Genomic DNA, 22,532 nt, shown 5'->3' with positions numbered 1-22,532 from the left:
TTCTAGTTTAAAAAATTAAATGAAATCTTCTTTGAGAGGAGTGTTTCCATTTATAGTGGGTTTCCTCAGCCTACAAGTTATTTTTTGGTAGGAATTTTTTCCCACCATGAAGTGCGGTTCAAGGTGTCTTGGTCAGTTAAACCTCGGGCTGTCATGCACTCCTGTACTCCATCCATCCATCCATCTCCTCCTAGGTAGCGCCTCCGTAGTCAGGTGGGCAGGAGCAGCAGTGCATAGCACATGCTTCTTGATTAGACCAGGGTTCAAGCCCATGACCACCAAATATGGAGTATGCAGAGAGATCAGGGAATGACCACCGCATATCCCCGGAGCAATATGGCCTTAGTTGCTAATGCTCCTAAAAACCAAATGACAAACAAACAAACTCCTCCTAGGTCTTCCTCTTCTCCCTTTTCCTGGAGGTATCCATTCCAGGATAGCCTTTGAATATCTGGTTTCTTGCATATGTTTTACATGTCCATACCACATTAAATGCTTTTCTATGATAGTATCCCCAGGGGCTCACATCTGGTGAGTATGGGCTTGGCACACCCAGGGTCCTGAGCTGGATATCAGCATTCTTCTTCTCCTTCTCTCTCTCTCTCAGGGTAATTCAGACTTTTTTTTTTTTTTTTTTTTTTCGGCTGGTCCAGCATAAGCCTCAGGCTTCCTTGCACCATATGGCTAATAATAATAGTATTCTTTTTCACTTCCATTTTCTCTCTTATGTCTTTATTCCATTTTCTGTCTCTTCTAGAAGTTCTTTCTGAGCATCTCTAAAAATCCATTTCTGTGAATAGCAATTTGTTTTCCCCTCGCCTATTCAATGTCCATGTTTCCACTCCATACAATAAAAGACTTTGTACAATCATTTGAAATATAAGTTTCTTTGTTTTATTTAGAATGTTTCTGTTCCATAGAACAGAATTTAACATGCTAATAGCCTTTCTGCCATCTGCAGATTATTGATTATTGATCTCTGCTTGGGATGATTTTCACTTGGTAAGATTGATCCCAAATATTTGAATTTATCAACTTGTTTGATTTTAAAACCTTCAATTTTTAGAATGTGTCCCGATCCTGAAGACAACATTTCAACCTTGCTAAAATTGATTTTTAGACCCCATCATTTATATTCCTGAAACAATCTATGACATGCATAGTCTGCATGTCATAGATTGTTTCATCACCACCTTGATCATCTGCAAAAAGTAAATTATGAATATAGATGTTCTTATTGATTGACAATCCCATTTTATTGCATTTTTTTGACTGGGATCTTAGGCAGATGTCGATATAAATTTTGAAAAGTGTTGGTGACATGCAACAGCCTTGTAATAAGCCTTTTGAAGTGTGAAATTCAGGTGACAAAGCTGATCGCACTTTAATTCTGCATCTATTATTCTTATAAATTGTCTTAATAATGTTAATCAATTGTCCACCAATATTTGCCTCTTTCAGTGCTCCCCATAAAAGTTTTTTTGGAACACTGTCATATGCTTTTTCAAGGTCGATGAAAATCATAAAGATTTATTTTCCTTTCAATTGACTTCAAGGATCTGTCATACTGTTGAGATATGGTCTATACATGACCCCCCCCCCCAGCTGAAAAACCACTTTGTTCTTCTGACACCTCGATTCAGGCTTCTAAATGGTTCCTGATCCATTCTCCAAGAATCTTGAACAGCTGATTCAGGACACATATTCCTCTGTAATTTGAACAGTTTTCCGATCGCCCTTCTTATAAATTGATGTAATATATCCTGTTGTCCACTCTTATTTTCTTAATCCAGTTCCACCTTAGTGTTGTTTTAACAAGAAAATGGTCAGATCTACATTTGGCTCCTCTGTAAACTCTGACATCTTTCAATACGTATGTCCCTGAATGTTTTGAAATAATGTAACCTATAACTGATCTAATTTGTCTTGTCTCCTGCGACAAAGTATATTTATGGATATCCTTGTGTTGCAAAAATGTGTTGTTTATTCTCAAGTCGAACTGTTCACAAAGATTAAATAGTCTATCTCCATTGTCGTTCCTCTCTTTCTCTCCGAATCATCCAATAACTTTGCTGTTTTGCTCAGTTCCTACTCTTGCATTGAAATCTCCCATTAAAAATATCTCTTTGTTCTTAGGGATTTTTTTTTATTAGTTCTCTCAGATTCTCCCAAAATTCATCCTTCAAGGTACCAGCGACGTCATTAGTCAGGGCATATATTCCCAAAATACATATTTCTCTCCCATACATTGTCAAATCCAATGAGATCATTCTTTCATTTATAAATTGCCAGTTTCTGATGTCTCAGTTTCATTTTTACTGCAATAGAAACTCCTCCTGCTCTTGCTCTTTCACTCTTATTGACTCCACTCTAAAAATGGTAGTATTCTCTCATTATTTCCTCTCCACATCCCTTTTTATTTGTCTCCAATAACACAACAATGTCTAAATTTAATTTTTGCAGTTCATCTGGAAGAAAGTTTCTTTTAGTTGAAAGACCTTGAATATTCCAGCATCCCAAAATAATTGTCCTTTTCCATTTGCTGAGTCATTTCCGAAAGTGCAGTCCATTTTCATTTCCAGTTGTAGGTCATTTCACATTTGTGTATTTTTTACACTGAACGAAGAGCTAGCCCATTGCAGCAACCCCCAACCTGGAGGACCAGGGTATCTCTCTTAGTTTGGCCCCTATCCTTTGACCTGTCCAGCTTGGGAGGGTCAACCAGTAGCTAAGCTACTGCCGACTTAGCTCTCCGGGTCATTGGGACATGCAAGCACCCCCCCTCCTTCCACTGTGACAAGGTGGAGTATACTATCGGGGGAGAAATTATTATTAAATTAAATTAAATGCATGGGAAAAAACAGTTTTTAGAAGGTTCAGTTTTGGCTGTTTAAAGCCACTTTGTGCTTTACAACAACTTGAAAATTAACAGATGAAAAAAAAAAAAAATTGTTGAAACAAAAAGAAATTTTGATATATTTTGGGAGGCCTCCTCTCTTATAGAGAGGTGTATCTCCCTAGTTAAGAACCCCCCTCGCTTGGTCTAAAGTTAACTTTAGCCAACTAACAGCCCTTAACAGTGAGATATTTGTTTTCAATATCTTTTAAAATTAATTCTCTAAAGAAACACCTTTGTTTTTGTTTTGTGAAAGTAAAAGTATAAATTAGAACTCATAATTAACATCTAATGTAGTTGTCAGTTAATTTTTCTTTGCAGGTAATAATGATAAAGATATATTTTTACACCTGCTAGACTAAAAATAGTATTCCTACGTAGTGTCATAAACTGCTAAAACCACTACTGATCACAGTTTATTCTTAATCAGGATTTCAAATTTGGTTCATGTTTGTTTGCGTATTTGGAATGATAAAGTTTTATTGTTGCTTTCAGGTGAAATAGGCAGTGGATGCAAAATGAATCTGGTTATCAACATGATCCTTGGGACTATGCTAGCTGGTCTAGCAGAAGCAATGGCTCTAGCAGATAGAACTGGCCTTTCTTTGAAAGATATGGTGGAGGTCCTAGAATTGGGTGCACTCAATTGTCCAGCTATTAGAGAAAAAGGAAGAGGTATTTTAAAATTTTTGTAAATGTGTAATTTTATATTAATGTACTCTGCAATGTTTTTTTGGATTTAAAATACCTTTTCATATGTCTTCTCCTAATGGCTTTTACAAGGTCTGATCCTGCAGACCATCTGATAACTGTGGTATTGTAGCAGTTCAGTACCACAGCCTGCATGTTCAATTTCATTGTGTAAATATTTTGCTGTAATGAGATATTTGGATTTTGCTCACCTGGATAGGAGAACAAAAGCTTCTAAATGGTCTGCATCTGCACATTTCTAGTGTGATGCAGGATGGCACTGTACCTTGTCCTGCTGACAGATGCCAACAGTGCACCTGATCTGCAGTGTTCACTTGATCCACAACTCTTATTTATTGGTGCACACATATCAAGGTGGCCCAATGATTCCTGGCAAGTTAGTTCCCAGATCAGTAGTTCTTGAACTTCTGACCCTCTCTCTTCCCTCTCTTTTTTGTGTCTTCCTCTCCTCCTACTGCTACTATCAAAAAAATTTAATATGTAGTTTACTCTCTTTATGCCTAATTTTAAAGGTTGTTTTTAATATTATTTTGTAACAATCATCGCAACTCCCTGAGAAGAAGATTGACTCAATTTGAGAACCCTTCTCCTAGATCATAATACTGCTTTTGTCAATTTGTGTCATTGTAACTACACATAGAATCTGCTTGCTGCAACAAGTGCTTTATTCATTGGATTAGCAGAACTTTTATCACTGCATGTTAATTAGGATATTTTTGGAATTGTGTGATTTTATGTGTCCTGCGGTATTAGCCCAGTCAATAATATGTGGAGAACTGTTGTATGGTGTAAATATTATGTGGAATGGTCAACATCATTCTACATAATATTTACACCATACAACAGTTATATTAGATCTCTTGTGTATATTGTAGGGCTATTTATTTATGTTGGCAAAACTAAAATATCATTGAACCAGTCAAGGAACTTTTGGCTTGCAGCTCATACCTTGAGGGTCTTACAGGAAACCAGGTTTCATCATTTGTGTTGATGTTTAAGAGAAAACTTAGGGTATCTTCTGCATTGCTGCTGCATCAGCATTCTTGATATGATGCTCTGACAGATACAATGCATGTTCCTATCCTTACTGAGATCAGTGGAACAACTACCAGTGGAAATTTCAACTTCTTCTCCTGCCATCTGTGCTGTCTGATTAAGATAAGAATGCATAGCATCTGCACTGTTTCAGATTGTTGCATTGTTTTCTCTGCAGATTGACCTTCAACAAACCATGACTATCCACAAACTAGATGCTATTCAAATACCTCAGAAAGGGATATCGTTTGTTTGGAATACTCTCTTCGATTTGAATACTCCACGCTATGATTGTTTGTAGCTCCCCAATCAGTTGCTCCTTAAAATCATCTGCAGTATCAAAAATTTGTCATTTCACTGTTGAATTACTCAGTGAGATCTGGTCCAATAAGGCGCCTCCGTAGCCAGGTGGGAAGGAGCAGCAGTGTGTAGCACACACTTCTTGATTAGATCAGGGTTCGAACCTGTCACCACCAAATACGGAGGAGGCGGAAAGGTCAGGGAATGACCACCGCATATCCCGGAGCAATATGGCCTTAGTTGCTAATGTTCCTAAAAACCAAATAACAACAACAGGTCCAATAATTCAGCTTCCTCCTTACCAAGCATGTTGTGCACCATTAATTAATTTTAATTAATAGTTCACAACATTAATTTTGCTGCTGGAATTATGAGTTCTTCAGCAGTGGTGTGTGGTTTCTTTTTTTGCGCAATAAGTAAAGAAACCTCGTAACTTGCTTTCAGTGCTGAATGATGAGCCCTATGCGAAATGCCAGAATCACCATAGGTGTCTAGCCTTTGCTGCTTCAAATTCTCTTCTTTCAGCTTGAAGTAATCAGTCTTTGTTTGAAAGTTTGAGATGGTGTCTCTTAAGGTGCCGCTGAGGCCTCCATAGCTGAGTGGTCAGGGGCGGGAGTGCAGTATCACACACTCCTTGAGTAGACCTGGGTTCAAGCCCCTGACTGCTAAATATGGTCGATCTGCCAACCCGCACTGGACCAGCGTGGCAGATTATGGTCCATTTCCCTCAACATGAATTGTTGAGGAGGCTTCCATCCTGTAGTGGGTTGATAATGGCTGCAGTTTAGCGTCTTTTTTTTTTTTTTTTTTTAAGATGCCGCTCCAGCTTGTTTCAACAGTTCCATTGATAGAACTGACATTCAGACAACACACTGAGGCTTTGTCTTCCCCTTTTCAAAATACTAGTGAACCCACACTTGAAGGCTTAATTGCTTTTGATGCTTAAAAGGGTGTTTGCTGAAATCGAAAATAATACACGATTTTTTTATATTAAAAAGTTTAAAAAATTATAAGTGTATAAAATTAGCTCCACTTCAATTAAAGTTAACAAGTTAAGTAACCCTACCTCATTTCAAACAAGATTATACTTGATTATGTTGGACTTATGGAATTCACTTACAATAAAATCTGAGATGGAATTCACTTATAATAAAATCTGATATGGCAACCAAGGCAAAAAGCACAACAATGCTAAGGACTGTCTGCATGGAAATACATGGTGTTAAAATATACAGTGTCTCTTAGAATTTTATTGTAGAAATTTAATGTCTTGGATCTTAACAATGGCTCGTTCCACACAGCCATACAAAATGAGACTGGCATAGTTGCATACAGATAAATACTAAGTTAAAAAAAAACTGTTTTGGGTATCTTTTCAAATGTTTGCTTAAATGTTTGCATTTTATAATTATTGTATTGACTATTCCACTACAGTGTAGTCAAGGATTGAGAGAATGAGGAAAAAATCGTTGAACTAGCAAAGACCACTCAACCCCTGCAAATTTGTGTTGTGACCCTAATGCTTGAGAACCACTGGTCTATACCATATGAATAGGCTGGTAAACAAATATTCTGAATAAAAGTCCCAGATTACAGAGTTTGGCTCACTAAAGCCTCAGTAAGTGATGCACCTTAAAAACCCAAAGCAAATAAACAAACAAAAATGATATGCTGATTTATCAATATTTGATGACTTACTTTTTATTTGATGAATTGATGTCTTATCTCACTATCTGGTACTGGTGACTTTATATAATTTTAGTTGAAACTAAAGTAAATTAAGACATAGAAGATAATTGCATTCCACCAACAAAAAATTAAAAATACATCAAATTTTTTTAGTGTATTTTTAATTTTTCTCCACACATTTTGACAGCATAGATCTAATGAAAAGTGAAAGGATGCACTAGGCTCTATTGGTCAGAGGGTTAATAAATCTAAACTCAATTTTTAAATTTTCAAAATTTTGTTTAGATTATTAACCTCTGACCACTAGTGACAAGCAGCAGAGTACTTACCACACTTTTGATCTTCAGATGCAGCAAGTATGACAGTTGGTACTATCTGATTCTATATCATTCTGGATGTCAATTAGAGATGACCCTATAATTAATATGTTCCTTCAGAAAACAAACTACATTTGTCCTGTGTGGTCTTCAACCATCTTAATTATGATTTATGATTTTTGGAGACTAACCTTTAAAAAGCTGTATGATGAAATTCTTTACTGCACCATTTTTGGATGTAAGAACTGCTTACAAGTGCCTTAAAGTAATAAATTTTAACTATGAAGGCAAAATTATACTTTTGTAAGTTTATTTTGCTAAGTTAAGTCATACAAATCTTTCTAGTTGTAAATCTTTCAAAAAATCTTGATTTAAAAACTTAAACATTTTAAATTAATTTTTATTTATTGAAATTATTTATTAATGAAATATTCTGTTTATCTTTAAAGGGACTTTGAATTATAATTTTGAAACTTTATTCTTCTTCAGCAATAATTGAAGGCACATTCCCAACAAATATGCCTCTACAGCATATGCAGAAAGACTTACATTTAGCGCTTGGAATAGGTGACCAGTTGAATCAGCCTCTACCTCTTACTGCTGCTGCTAATGAGGCAAGTGTAGGAGAATATATTTTCAAAGTTTGTTGATATTTGTTAGTTTATAATTCAGAATTTTATTACCAATTAACTTATTTATTAACATTATTTAGAAATACAAGATACTGTTCAAGGCTTAGATCTGAATTGATGTCAGATTAACTGATACTGTTGAGCCTAGTGGCAGAGAAAAAATACATTAGATGCATGTAAATTATCAGAAGATACAGAAACCTACGGAAAATATAAATCAGTATGCAATCAAGTCATGAAGAGGGTTTAGGCAAGCTAAGGCAAGTTACAAGAAATCTCTGGCAAAGAATGCAAAGAAAAGTAGCAGGTCTTCTTTACTTATATTAACACTAGAAGGAAAGGGATGAATCACTTTGGTCCACTAGATATAAACGGTATAACTGTTGATGATCCTGTTCAGGTTGCTGACAGACTGAATAGATATTTTGCATCTCCATTCACATGTGAGTAATGTTTTAGGGATGGTAATGTCAGAAGTATATGAAATTCTAGTAGAGAGCTAACTAATTTTGTGAAAACTGACAGGAAAGTGGAGGAGAAATTGTTGAAGCTAAAAGTAAATAAAGCACCACAGGACGGATGAGATCTGTCCAATTAAATTAAAAGAGGCAGCAAAAGAAATAAAAAAACCTTTGAGACCATTCTTGGATTCAAGGGAGATCTCTGTGGATCTATAGATGTGCAAATATCTACCCCATTCACAAAGGGGAATCAAAAGGTGAACGGAGTAATTACAGACCTGTGCACTTGACACTGTACACTTTTTTTCAGAGGAAGATAATGGAATCACTTTTTAAAGGAGTAATGAAGGACCATCTACAAAGCAATGCAATCACAATGCAATATGGCAATCACAGTATGGATTTGTTGAAGGATGATCTTGCCTGACCAATCTGATCAGGTAATATGAAACAGTAACAGTGAAACTGGATGCAAGAAATAATTTTGACATCATATACAGTCAGTCCTCGTATAACACGTGTTTACACTACACGAATTCAATTATACATGATTTATAAATAGGAGAATGATATCGTATATAACACGAACCGAAGTCGTTTATGCACAATTTGCTTTTGTGTTTACAAGAAATGGCAGTTGAATGCAGAATCGCCCCAACTGAACACAACACGATAGCAATGAAGAGAAGATTCTGAAAATGTATTTATGTTTTTTATATCAGTGAAGGGGAAATGCTTTTCGCCATAATAACGTAAAAACCCACACAATTCCAGCTATCGGTATTATTGCAAATGCAATTAGATCGAGTTTACTACCAGTTGATAACAGATTCCACTAGCAGAAACGGCACCTCTGTAGCCAGGTGGGTAGTGCATAGCACACGCTTCTTGATTAGACCGGGGTTCGAGCCAGTGACCACCAAATACGAAAGGTCAGGAAATGACCATCGCATATCCCCGGAATAATATGGCCTTAGTTGCTAATGCTCCTAAAAAAAAAAAAAACCAAATAACAAACTAGCAGAAACACAGCTGGAAATAGTTTTTATTGTTTTATGGTTGTAACCCCTAGAAATGTGCTTTAGTAAAATGTGAGCTAGTGAGGTGTTAGTGTGTCTTTCCCTTTACGGTGTTGTTTATTCAGTTGCTACACGCACGCAGCTTTGTTTATGTGTATCAAGCGTGTCTCCTCATTTTGTAATTGTGCTTTATTCCCTAAAAATGAGTAACATACTTAAAAGGTGTGAAAAGGAAGCGTCCTGGTGAAGACACTACAGATTCATAGAGAAAAAGAAAAGTAATATCGATAAGCACAGACGGACTGGGTCAAAAATTCTTACCCGGGAAAATTTGTAGCCGCCTCATACTAGCGTTTATGGCCAAAATACACCGGACCACCGGGGTTTCCCTGGTAAAGCTTATGACCAGTCTGCCTCTGTTGATAAAGAAAAAATATGAAATTTTGAAACACTTTGAACGAAATTAAGACCATGTGATATTGCTCATGCTACTGGCCTAAATGAGGCAATGCCGAGAATTAGAAAGAATGCAGAGAAAATTAAAACAACTTTCATTGCAGGAAACTCCAAGTGTAATTAAAATACATTAGATCAAGACACAAAGAATTAGAAGAGATGGAACAACTGTCATCTGTTTGGATAGAAAATCAAACAAAAAAACAAGTTTGTTTATGATAAAAGCAAAAGCATTAGCAATATTTTATTCATAATAGTCATAATAAAATACTTACATATTTTATTACGATAATTGTGCGATACAATAATTGTTTATTACAATAATAGTCGTAACAAAATAATTTATTACGACTATAAATTAGAGCATATCCTATTGGAAATATGATATGCTCTAAGAGAACTTGGCATCTCATTAGCATACACAGTACCTGCTAGTTCATAAGTGAGCATCCCGTGGTGGATGGGTCAGGTACTTAGGGCATCAGAAATTTTTATTTTACTCATATGAGTAACATAAATCCTTCTTTTTCTTCTGAAGGCCAAACAAGGCCCCCCTACCTGAACAATCAGACAACACTAATAGCACTAATTCAAAAAGACCTAGAACTGAGGATAGGCCACCATCAGTGACTTTTCCTCATTCTCCATGCTATTGGAGAGCAAGTAGTTGGGAAACTGTCACCCTTCTTCATCCAGAAAGAATTAGAAGGGTTGGCAGGATCTCCAAAATCCGTGAAAAGACTACATTCTGTAGACATTTTAGTTAAGGCTGCAAGTTCAAAACATGTCCAGAAAATTCTGGACGTGTTTTGAACATGTATTTTATTACAATTATTTAATGTTTTGGTTACAAATGTGTGTTCAGTCTTGGGTGGTCGGCACCTAACCCTATTTTTCCCATAGAGCCTGTTATTTATATTGCACAAGGATTTCTAGGAACACAACTATCGTGCTATACGAGGACTGACTGTACTTCAATTTCAGAAAAGCTTTTGGTGCTATTCCACTTGAAAGATTTCTGTACAAACTGTGCAGAGAGGTGGCATTAGAGGCTAGTTACTGCTGTGGATAAAGGGATGGTTGAGAAAGAAGAAGAACACGGAGTGTGGTTATCAGTGGGTGCTGCTCTGCTTGACACTAATGCTATTGGTAGAGTCCCCTGGGATTCAGTGCTGGGCCTATTGTGGTTTTCAGTATTTATTAATTGATGAAGACTTATTGTCTTAAGTTTGTAAATGATACAAAGGTTCACAGGGTGGTTAATCACAGTAATTAGGGTATGCTACTGCAGCAAGATGTAGAAAAATTAGGCAGATGGGCTGAGAAATGGCAATTGAAATTTAACATTGACAAATGCAATGTTAAATTGAAATTTAACATTGCATTTGTTATGTAAATGTACCATTACATTTGTTATGAAAGTGTACCATTACATTTGTTAAATGCAGTGGTAGTCATAAGAGTACCATTATTTCCAAAGTAACACAATGTGCAAATTGTATTCTACCACACTGAAGGGAATGAAGAATGAAAAAGACCTGGGGGGAGGTGGGGGTAATTCTGCAGTCAGGTATGAAGTTTTCTGACCTGTGCAGATGGATTGCTGGGGCAGCTCATGGGGTTTTGTCAATGATATACAAGAATTTTTCCAGCAGGGATACGGAGGTGGTTATTCCGTTGTATATGGTAGTGATGAAGCCACCACATCATATATGTGCTACATACAGGTCTGGAAGCCTCAATTTAGGAAGGATGTGGTTCTTTTGCAGTGGATCATAGAAGAGCAATGAGATTAGTGAGGAGACTAAAAGAGTACTCTTACCAAGAAAGACTTCAATTTTGCAAATTGCAGTATCTGGAAACTAGACACCTGAGATCTGATTAAGATGTTTTAAGGCTTTGAGTAGATTGAGTAAGCTAAATGTTGATGCCATCTTTACTCTTGTTCAAATAACACAAATAGGTGCATAAATTTAAATTGAGAAAAGTTGATTGCAGGATAGTTAGTGGAAATTTGCTTTCAGCCATAGGATTTGATTTTTGGAAGAAACTTCCTTTTGGTATTGCAAAAGTGGATAGTTTAAATAAATTTAAGGAAGAATTAAACAAATTCTTCCTTAAATTTGAGGGCATTCAGAGGTATTATTAGAGGGTATTGCAGTGGTATTTTTGAATATCACTGCAAGTATGCCATTTTAAACTGTATGTTACACTCTCCAACTGATTACCCATTTTCCCACCTATTCATCACCATTTAGTATATATTTTCTCTACTGCTGAACTGAAACCTACATTCCTCTCTTGTAAAATTTACTGTCAACTTTCAGGTTCCTCTCCTTTATGGCCGTAGTGAAAGCATCATCTTCAAAAAAGTGTTCCCCATGATGATCATCCTTTACTGGACCAAACAGGTGAAAGTTAATGGGGCAATGTCAGGATTGTATGGGATTGTATGGCTGAACAATTCACCAGATTTCCAAAATGGTCTCCCTCGTCAGGATGCTTGTATAGAGTCTGGCATTGTTATGCTGAAGGAAAAATTTTCTGTTTTTCTATGGTCTCACTCTTGGAAGAGTGAAAAAAGCTCAAGACATGATGTGGAAATAATGTCTTGAGTTTCTTCAGTGTCTCTACATAGCAAGAAGAATTGGTCGTGTGAAATGCACAAAGATAATGACTGTTTTGTCCCAAAAAATCTGAACACATGGTTTTTCCAGTGGATGTCTGATTCTTGAATTTCTTTTTTTATCAGTGAATCTCCACTACCACCATTATGCTACTTTGACTCCAGCTCATAGTGATATACCAGGTCTCAGCTTTCAGTGACAGTTGTGGCAAGAAAATTATCACCAGTAGTTTCTTACTACTCAGAAAATTGGCACAGGTCTGCCCTCTCTGCTCCTTGTGATGTCTCATTAGCATTTGTGGAATCCATATGGCACAAAATTTTCTTATCCCAGATTGTCCAGAATTGTTTTAAACGTTAAAACCTGTTCCTACTGTTGTGTACATTTCCCAAGTCTTGATGCATCAGTCTTTACAAATCAATTTAAGTGCTCTCTCTCTCTCTCTCTCTCTCTCTCTCATCATATTCTACAAGTACTGCAATGCAAGAATGACCTGACCTTGCTATGTACTTCAAATCATTACCACCATCACTTTCACCTAACCCTCCCAGTAATGCTGCTGTGCTTCGAGATTAACATCGCTGGGATCCAATGCCCATACCTTGGTTCTGGGGTTATGTCATTGGAGTGCGGCATGTGCAGCTCTGCACTGTAACCCATGGAAACGCTGAAAGGGGATCCTGGTAGTTGAGGGGCTCAGCCTTAATACACCACATTGACCTCTGCTTCGACAAGATGGGAGATCTTGAACTGGCTCAACTGAGATCAATTGAAGGATGGTTCTTACTGCTAGGGTCAACTGCATTCCAATAAGCCTTCTTCCCTGGGACAGGGTCAAGGCTTATTGGAAATATGATATGCTCTAAGAGAACTTGGCATCTCATTGGCATACACAGTACCTGCTAGTTCATAAGTGAGTATCCCGTGGTGGATGGGTGAAGTACTTAGGGCATCAGAAATTTTTATTTTACTCATATGAGTAATATAAATCCTTCTTTTTCTTCTGGAGCCCAAACAAGGCCCCCCTACCTGAACAATCAGACAACACTGATAGCACTAATTCAAAAAGACCTAGAACTGAGGATAGGCCACCATCAGTGACTTTTCCTCATTCTCCATGCTATTGGAGAGCAGGTAGTTGGGAAACTGTCACCCTTCTTCATCCAGAAAGAATTAGAAGGGTTGGCAGGATCTCCAAAATCCATGAAAAGACTACATTCTGTAGACATTTTAGTTAAGGCTGCAAGTTCAAAACATGTCCAGAAAATTCTGAAAGCCACATTGATGTGGGAAATACCTGTCATCTTAACCCTCCATAAAACTCTGAACCCTTCTCAGTGTGTCTTATCATAGTGGGATCTACTTCATGTTTTTGAAGAAGAAATCTGCTCTGAATTGAAATATCAAATTGTGACAGCTGTCAAGTGAAAAGGATGGGAATCTTGTTCATATGCAATTTCACATCCTAAAGTTTAACACCCCTACATCCTCCAAGTTCCATCAAGGCAGGCTCCTTAAACTGCCCAGTAAGGATTTACATTCCCAATCCACTAAGCTGTTTTAAATGCCATTATGTACAACCACTCGCAAATGGCTTATTATGGCTCCCCTGCCTGTGCTCAAAGTGGTGTCAGAGACCATGAGAGCCAAGAATGTTTAGCTTCTAAGGCAATTTGTACAAATTACCAAGAAGGGCACCCTGCATATGCTCAAACATGCCAGTGGCAGATGGAAACAAAAGAAAACCAAAGAGGCCAGAAAATGCATCCAACCAAAGTGGAAAGCCTTCATATGTCGAGAAGGTTTCTGCAAATTGCATCATTTAGGACACAAACTTCATAAACATCATTTAGGATGACCGTACTGCCATCAGAGTCATTCACTCCTCTTGCCTACCATTTATTGAGTTCATTAAAACCAACTCAAAAGCACCAATCATTTGCCACACCTATATCAATACCTCCTGCTGCAGCAGTTCCTCCAAAAGAGCATGGCAAGGAAAAGCAGTCAAAACCACCCCAACCACCTCAAGAAGAAATGAATGTAGAGGGAGAAGGAGGTGACAGAAGACTCAGTCATGAACTTTTTTTCAGAGGAAGAAATGAACCCAAGACAGCATCCCAACTTCCCCAAAAAAGATAAATCCAAGGCTGCTGAGAAAAACAAGCCCTGAATAGTGCAGAAGCCAATCAACAGATTCATCAAGCCCAAATTAAATTCCATCTTTTAAATTCCATCAAAATACTGATGATATCAAAGCACTCCTGCAAAAGCATGAGCAAATTTGCTTTTGCTTGCAGGAGAAATACTTGAAGGCAAATGAAAACCCTTCCTTTCATAATGCTACTATCATACATAAGTACAGAACTGGGGATGGATCTGTCCGTGGAGAAGTTGCTATCCTTGTGGGCAACCAGGCCCATTTCAACCTGTGTTTCTTTCCACCAACGTAGAAACAGTAGCAATTTTCTTATGATAGGGTTTTTATTAACAGTCTGTTTGATTTATTTTCCACCTGAGACTAACATCTCCCAGACTGTTATCTCGTTGTGCAGCTGCCTTCCCCTGTCCTGCTTCTTGGAGATTTTTACGGCCATAATACCCTCTGGGGTAATTTTAATATTAATAGAAGGTGATGTGTCATAGAGCTTATGCCCACTGACAGTAACCTCTCCCTTTTAAATGTGGGAACTGACACCTTCTTACACATGCCTACCCATACAGTTTCTGCCATTAATCTTTCTATCTGCTCCCCTTCTCTCTCTTCCCTTCACTTATTTGGGAGGTGGAGGAGAACCCATATGGAAGTGACCACTTTCCTGTGATAAACACCCTAATTAGTGGGAGACTGTGTCTTCCTTTAAGGTTACTGTGGTGGATATTTTATCAGACTAACTGGATTGCCTTTCAACATCTGGCAGAGTTTAACATCACTGCAGTCAATTGGGAGCCTATCAGCGTTGCAGTGACATACATCACAGAAAATATTGTTCATGCAACTGTCATTCTAAAAACATACATCTGGTTTCCATCTTTTCCCAAATCATGGTGGAATGCAGAATGCACAACAGCAGAAAAGGCTCAAAACAAGCTTAGGGAATATTCCAACAATATCCTACCATGGCCAATCTAAACAAAGTAACAAACCATTAACAAGCCTTTAAACATGCATCAGCCAAAGCATGCTACATTTGCTGTCATAGTCAAAAGGAATCATGGGTCTGCTTCACATCATCTATTACCGAGTTCACTGGCACTAAGGTGATCTGGGATAAAATCCATAAAATTGAAGGAAAATACACATCTCACCCTTCATTAATCCTAGAGTATAATGAATGCAATATTGCAGGGCCAACCACAATAGGTAATGTTCTTGGGGTTTGTTACTCAATGGTTTGTTACTTTGTTTAATGGTTTGTTAATTTTCTAAATTTCTGTGATATCATCTTATTCCCCAGAGTTCCTGGTCTTGAAACAAAAATGAAAAACAGGCACTTAATTTCACATCAAAGGGCATTTATCCCTACAATGGGCCATTCGCTATAGAGGCACTAAAAACAGCTCTGACCATTTCTAAGGTAAGTCTGTTGGGCCAGATGGCATTCATTATGAAATGATTAAGCACCTTTCTCAAAAATCTATGGATCGCCTGCTCTTTCAGTATAACAGAATCTTTATTGAAGAGCAGTTTCCAGATGCCTGACACAAGGCAACCATTCTTGCTTTTGCTAAGGCAGGAAAGGACCCTGAAATTCCTAACAACTATTAATCTGTCACTCCGACTAACTGTTCGTTCAGAATCCTGGAGAGAATGGTCAATGCTCATATTATATGGTATTTAGAATCAAATAATCTCCTCTCCAGCATGCAGTGTGGCTTCTGAAAATACAGGTACTCTGGACCTGGAAATATCCATCTTGGATGCTTTCTTAAAACAAGAACAATACGTGTGCGTGTGTGCATGTGCATGCGTGCGTGCGGTGTGTGTGTGCGTGCGTGCATGTGTTTTCTTTGATATGAAAAAAGAGTATGATACAACTTGGAGATTTGGCATTTTAAAAAACATGTAGCCTTGCTCTTAGAAAGCATCTTGCCATTTTTAAAAACTTTTTAGCCAATCGGTATTTTCAAGTTCGTGTAGGATCCACACTCTCTCATCCCTTTTGCCAAGAAGAGGATGTACTGCAAAGATCAGTTTTAAGCATTACACTCTTCACCATCAGAGTAAATTCCATTACAGAACAACTTCCTCCAACTGTAAATAGTGCCCTCTCTGTTGATAATTTTAACATATTTTTTCAGTCATGTAATATGAGAGTTATTGAAAGAAAACACTAGTAAGTAACAAAGTAACAAATCATTGATTGCCTTAACTCCTGGGCATTGACTAATGGATACAGGTTCTTGGGGAAAAAGACCACTTACATACATTTTTCTTGTACATGTAATCTTCATCCTGAACCCGAATTGAGGTTGGACAAAATGCTATTTCGGTAGTGCTAGACACAAAATTCTTGCAACTCATAATTGATAAAAAGTTGACTTTTCTTAAACATATCCGTCAACTCGGATACAAAATGCACAAGTGCACTTTGTATGGAGTGAATAAAAAGTGCTCTCTCCTCTACTTCTTGGAGTGTGCACCAATGCACCTTAGTTGCATCTACCATGCACTTGTACAATATAAAAAATATTCCAGGTTCCAGGTATATGCATCAACAAGAAACAGTGTCCATTGATGACTGGACCTCATCCATCATCAGGCTATCCATATTGCTGCTGGAGCATTTTGAATATCTACTACCCAGAGTTTGTATATGGAAGCAAATGAACAACTGTTATTGCTTCAACCCACTGACAGTAACCCACTAAACAGTTGTCTCTAAAATATGTTTTAAAACTGAAATCTCTGCCAGACACCATCCCACATGGACATCTCTTTTTGAGCCATGTTGGGAAAACTTATACAAAACCCATCAGACTGCCAATTGTCCTTTTAGTATTCGTGTCCAAGCACTACATAAGATTTACATGTTATGATAGACAAGGTTGCCCAAACAGCACAGCAAACCCTTCCACCCTGCAATGTTCATGTTCCAGCATGCAGCTTTTCCTTTAAGAACTGAGTAAAGTTTGATGCTCCATTATCTGTCTACCTGCAGCTCTATTCAGCACACTGAGGTGAACATTCATCCATCTGTGTAAAATGACCTTGTGCCATTTTACACAGATTCATCAAAGTCTGAATCGTGTATAGGATCTGCTGTTGTCTTTCCAGATGTTACTATGTCTGAGTAAATTCTCCCTAAATGCAACATATACACTGCAGAACTGCACATTATATATATATATATATATATATATATAGTATAATAGTATTTGATACATATTCGGTTACCTTTTACTTTCTGCATTTAGTAATTTTTACTACTTATCATTTCTCTGCCTCTGTCGGGTCAGACATGAAATATACGTCAACATTTCAGATATATACTGCTACTCTTAACCTGGCTTCCATACACACTCATATTATAACTTGGTTTCTTTATATCTACCACATGCTATGTATATATTTCATGTTAGAAACAGAGGCCTTACTTCTTGCTGTACTTTCTTTGGTTTTGACGGCTGACCCTTGAGAAAGATTAAAATCATTGAATTAGCAGCATACAACTTTTAACGTATTATTTTTTAATATATTGCTTTTACCTTTATTTTTACAGGTACAATTGGTCTATTATACGACTTTGATTTCCAGTTTTATTCTATTGTTTCGACTTCCGGTTTATTATATCACCTACTCATTACTAGTCACATTCATTACCTATTTTTCTCTATATATATATATATATATATATATATAAACATATGTGAAATCATGTAGAAAAATACAGAATTATCAAAACAGAAAAAGAATATCAGAACAGATTAATTCCATCAAAATAATGATTGAACATTACATCAGTCTGTAAAACATATATTACATTATTTATTAAACTGAATACTAAGGGAATTATACAACAGATGAAATTTAATAAGAATTTGGAATATAAATATTTGGGGTGAAAAATATACCTATAAGGCCAAGTATTTAGGTAACCGAAGTTGGACTTCATTGTTGTACCCTATAAATAAACATATAAATTATAATAAAATAATAAAAATAAATGACAATATAGCAAATTATTCATTAATGGATACATTGAATGGAACGTTAACTAGGTCTAGCTCCACTCAATACATCCTCTCAGTAATTGGCTGAGGCTGTCTGTTTCTGTTTGCCAATTTGTCCGGGTTAAAATATACTAAGAATGTAATTTCAATATTGTAATATAATAATGTATTATATGTTAAATTTAGCAGCAAACTGGCAGAATAACTGTTAGCCTGACAGATAGCAGTGAAAAAATAATGGAAATGAAACAAAAATAATGAAAGTGAGTACCAACTATTAATTTTTATTAGTACTATTTATTTATGTAGTGAAAAGGGAAGCTTATGCCAAAATTAAGGTGAACAGGAGGAGGAATAAGGATAGCAATAGACCTCAATTTCCCACAGATTGCTCTAATAGATTTTGAGGTATAAAAATTTAGAGTTAGCAAAATGAAAGCAAAAGCATAGAAACAGCATACTATATAGATACTTCAGATTTACCAGGAGCGTAACTGCCTGACCTTTTAGTAAGGACCCTGGTATTACAGTATGTAGTGATATTTGAAGTAAAATAGAAGAAATTTTAGAATACCTGATGTACTTTATTTTATACATCCAATAATGAATAGAAAATACATTATTTATTAGAAGTTTTTTTGTAAAAATAATATAAATAATATAAATAAAAATAATACAATATAGAATAAAAATAATATAAAGGCATAATATTGAACATTAGTTTTTGGAAATAATAAGAATAAATGAGCCATTACTGAAATAGTAGATCAAATAGAAAATCAGAATTAGCTTTCTGTCAAGATATTAAATAAATAGAAAATGAACAATACCTTCTCGCTGTGAACAACATAGTTAAAGGATTTATAACTCAGTTTGCCGCCTGATATAGGATAAAAAATGACCATAGCACCCTCTCACTTTTGGTTATTATATGACAATTAAATATTTAATAAGTTTAATATCTGAAAATGTGGAAAAATTAAATAATTAAACTATCTACGATGTTAGAAAAAGGCAGAAAATAGTAGAAATTGAAATTGAAAAAATTGAAAACCAAAATAAATAACTGACCATAGCATACAATATTAGAAATTGTGCAAATATAAGACAGTGCTGCAAGATAAGACAAGGAAAGATAGCAGCACCCTCCTATTTTTGGTTACTTTGTCCAATTAAATAAATAATTGACTCAATCGAAGATAACGATAGAAAATTGCTAGAATTAATATAAATTGCGTAAAAATGAAAATAGTTATAAATAGGTAAAAACTGAGTAACAGTTATAAATTGTGTAAAAATTGAAGTTAAATAACTTAAATAACTAGTTAAATAACTGAAAGTGCTGGAAAACTACTGAGAATAGATAGCTAAACAGCACTGACCTCGTAGCAGAAAATAACCGACAATAGTATATAATTGTCAAAATAGCATGAAATATTGCTAATTGTGGAAAGCTGAATTGTAGCAATTACAGAAAACAGCTGAAAATGGCTGTTATTTTAACTCACTTTGAAAGAAATTAGTTGGTACCCTAATATGAGTGAATAATGCTTAATAATTCAATTCAAAAATTAATTACTGCCCTTAGAACAAATATAGGTACAACCTTTCTATAGTGTAAGCTATATGTAATATGCTCCAAGGGAAGTGCCTATTATATGCATATCTACGAGCTCTCAAAATGACCTTGGCGAGAACAGAGAGAATAAATGTGACTGTCATATTTTATTTTTTATGTACTTCAGCTATAACTAATTTAGGATTAATATTTCTGTGCCAGGATACCTGTTCCCCTCTAAGCCCCTTAGAGGGGAACAGTTATCCTGTGTGTTATCAAACACTCAGCCTAAAACACTGATGGATCCAATATCTCTCTATTACAGAAGATTTAGGAGAAGTCCGGTTGGCCTGCCTCCCTAAAATCCACTCATGCACACCTGCTCGATGGTAAGCCCTGTTACGTCATTTAGGTGGCAACGAACGTGTAGAGTGGTTCTCTTCAAGACGCCTGGTCAGCGTGAAGAGGAAAAGACCAAACCCTCCAGCATATGAGAGCACAACAATACAAATGGCCCTCAGTCCCCAGCAGCTTTCACTCTCCCTCTTACGGCAGCGAGAGGATCAGAGTGGAAGCAGAGGGTACTAAGAATCCCTGGGTACGACCAGGCTGCCATGCACGGAAACTGAACTTAGCTTGTTATAACGTAGGATCACTCATCGGTGAAGACAGGATATTAGAGCTGGAAAAGGAATTAGAAAATGTGAATTGGAATATCATCGGTTTGGCTGAAACAAGAAGAAGAAATGAATCACTTATAAGTTTATCAAGTGGAAATCTGCTGTACACTAATGGAAACAGTGAAAGGAGTGAAGGTGGAGTTGGGTTTCTCATCCATAAAGATTTTAAAAACAACATTTCTAATACTCAAGATTTCTAAGAGGTACAAGCTAAAGATTATAATGATTTATGCACCAACATCGCGCCATGATGATGAAGAGGTTGAAGAAATGTACACCGAAATTGAGAGTCTTCTAGATGAGCAGAAAACCCACTATACTATTATTATGGGGGACTTCAATGCTAAGGTTGGAAAAAGGCAAAACAGCACAGAAAGAGGAACTATAGGAAATTTTGGAATTGGTGAAAGAAATAAAAGAGGCGAAAGACTTGTGGAATTTGCAGAATCTCAAGGACTGTCAGTAATGAACACTTTTTTCGAGAAAAGGGTGAACAGAAATTGGACATGGAAGAGTCCAAATGGATTAACAACTAATGAAATCGACTTCATCCTCACTAACAGAAGATATATCGTGAATAATGTTACCGTCCTGAATAAGGTAAATGTTGGAAGTGATCAAAGAATGGTAAGATGTACACTTGATATAAATATAGGAAAGGAAAGGAAAAAAGTGACTCGAGTAAATAATACAAAGGTCTTTGAGATAACAGAGGAGGAGAAAAAGCAGTATGTACTGGAACTTAAGAACAAGTTTGAGCTTCTGCAGACTGCTCAGGACCAAGATATCAACGAGGAATATTACAAATTTCTGAAAGTGATAAAGCCCAAGAAACCTATAGGGAAACAGAAATCCAAAGAAGAAAAAATTAGTCAAGAAACACTTGTCATGATGAACCGAAGACGGTTCATCATGACAAGTGAAGACAAATGAAGAGCAAGAAAAACACTGACAGGGAGAAAATTGAGTATACTGAGTTATGCAAAGCCATTAGAAAGAGACTCAGAGAAGACATAAGAAGATTTAACACAAGAAAAGTAGAACAAGCATTAAGGGAAAACAAAGGATTTAAATCAGCAGCCATGAGCAGTAATACAGAAAGAAAAATGATAATGAAACTGAAGAATAGCGATGGTGTACTTATAAACAACAGAGAAGGCATAAATCAGATAGCAGAAGACTACTATAGAGAATTATACAAGGAGCGAGGGAATGATACCAGCAGTGGGGAAGATGGATTGCAAAGTAGCAACACATACGACATACCCGATATTCTTCCTGATGAGGTAGAACATGCATTTAAGAAAATGAAGAATCGGAAAGCCCTGGGGGAAGATGAAGTTACTGTAGAGTTTTTAAAATTGAGAGGAAGAGACATAACACAAAAACTGGCAAGGCTCTTCACAAAGTGCATTAGAAAAGGTGTGATGCCTAAGCAGTGGAATAATGCAATCATAGTTTTGCTGCATAAGAAAGGAGATAAATCAGAAATTGGAAATTATAGACCAATTAGCTTGTTATCCCACATCTACAAGTTGTTCACAAGGGGTACGTTACTCTACATTACTAACAGATTAGAAAGAATACTTGATGAGAATCAGCCGAAAGAGCAAGCTGGCTTTAGGACAGGATTCTCAACTATAGATAACCTTCATGTAATATCACAGCTAATGGAGAAAGCAAATGAATATAAAATACCATTATGCCTGCCATTTGTGCATTGTGAAAAGGCATTTGACTGCATACAGCATAAGGCAATGTTTCGGTCACTGGAAAGACAAGGCATAGATACTCCATATATTATGATTTTGAAGAAAATATATGAGAGTGCTACCTCCTTTATTAGACTAGACAAAGACAGTAGGAAATTTAAAATCGAGAAAGGAGTTCGACAAGGAGACACAATATCTCCGAAGCTGTTTACTGCTGCCCTTGAGGAAGCTTTCAGAAGATTAGACTGGTCGCAGAAAGGAGTCA

The 22,532-nt window shown here is 36.5% G+C and overlaps 1 protein-coding gene across 2 annotated transcripts in view; it reads left to right on the top strand.

Annotated features, from left to right (window-relative positions):
• LOC150085518 (uncharacterized) overlaps positions 1–22,532 on the top strand; it is a 384,896-nt gene that overhangs the window by 350,630 nt on the left and 11,734 nt on the right. For both annotated transcript variants that reach the window (XM_090373310.1, XM_090373309.1), the window contains 2 exons: positions 3,392–3,571; positions 7,438–7,562. In XM_090373310.1, the coding sequence (XP_090229436.1) occupies positions 3,392–3,571; positions 7,438–7,562 (305 nt within the window). The remainder of the gene's footprint in view (positions 1–3,391; positions 3,572–7,437; positions 7,563–22,532) is intronic.

The sequence above is a fragment of the Mastigoproctus giganteus genome, chromosome 5, assembly GCF_048544385.1.
Source record: "Mastigoproctus giganteus isolate SK-2022 chromosome 5, ASM4854438v1, whole genome shotgun sequence".
NCBI classification, from domain to species: Eukaryota; Metazoa; Arthropoda; class Arachnida; order Uropygi; family Thelyphonidae; genus Mastigoproctus; species Mastigoproctus giganteus.
The sequence above is the reverse complement of the archived record's forward strand: the minus strand, read 5'-3'. Positions and strand labels throughout refer to the sequence as shown.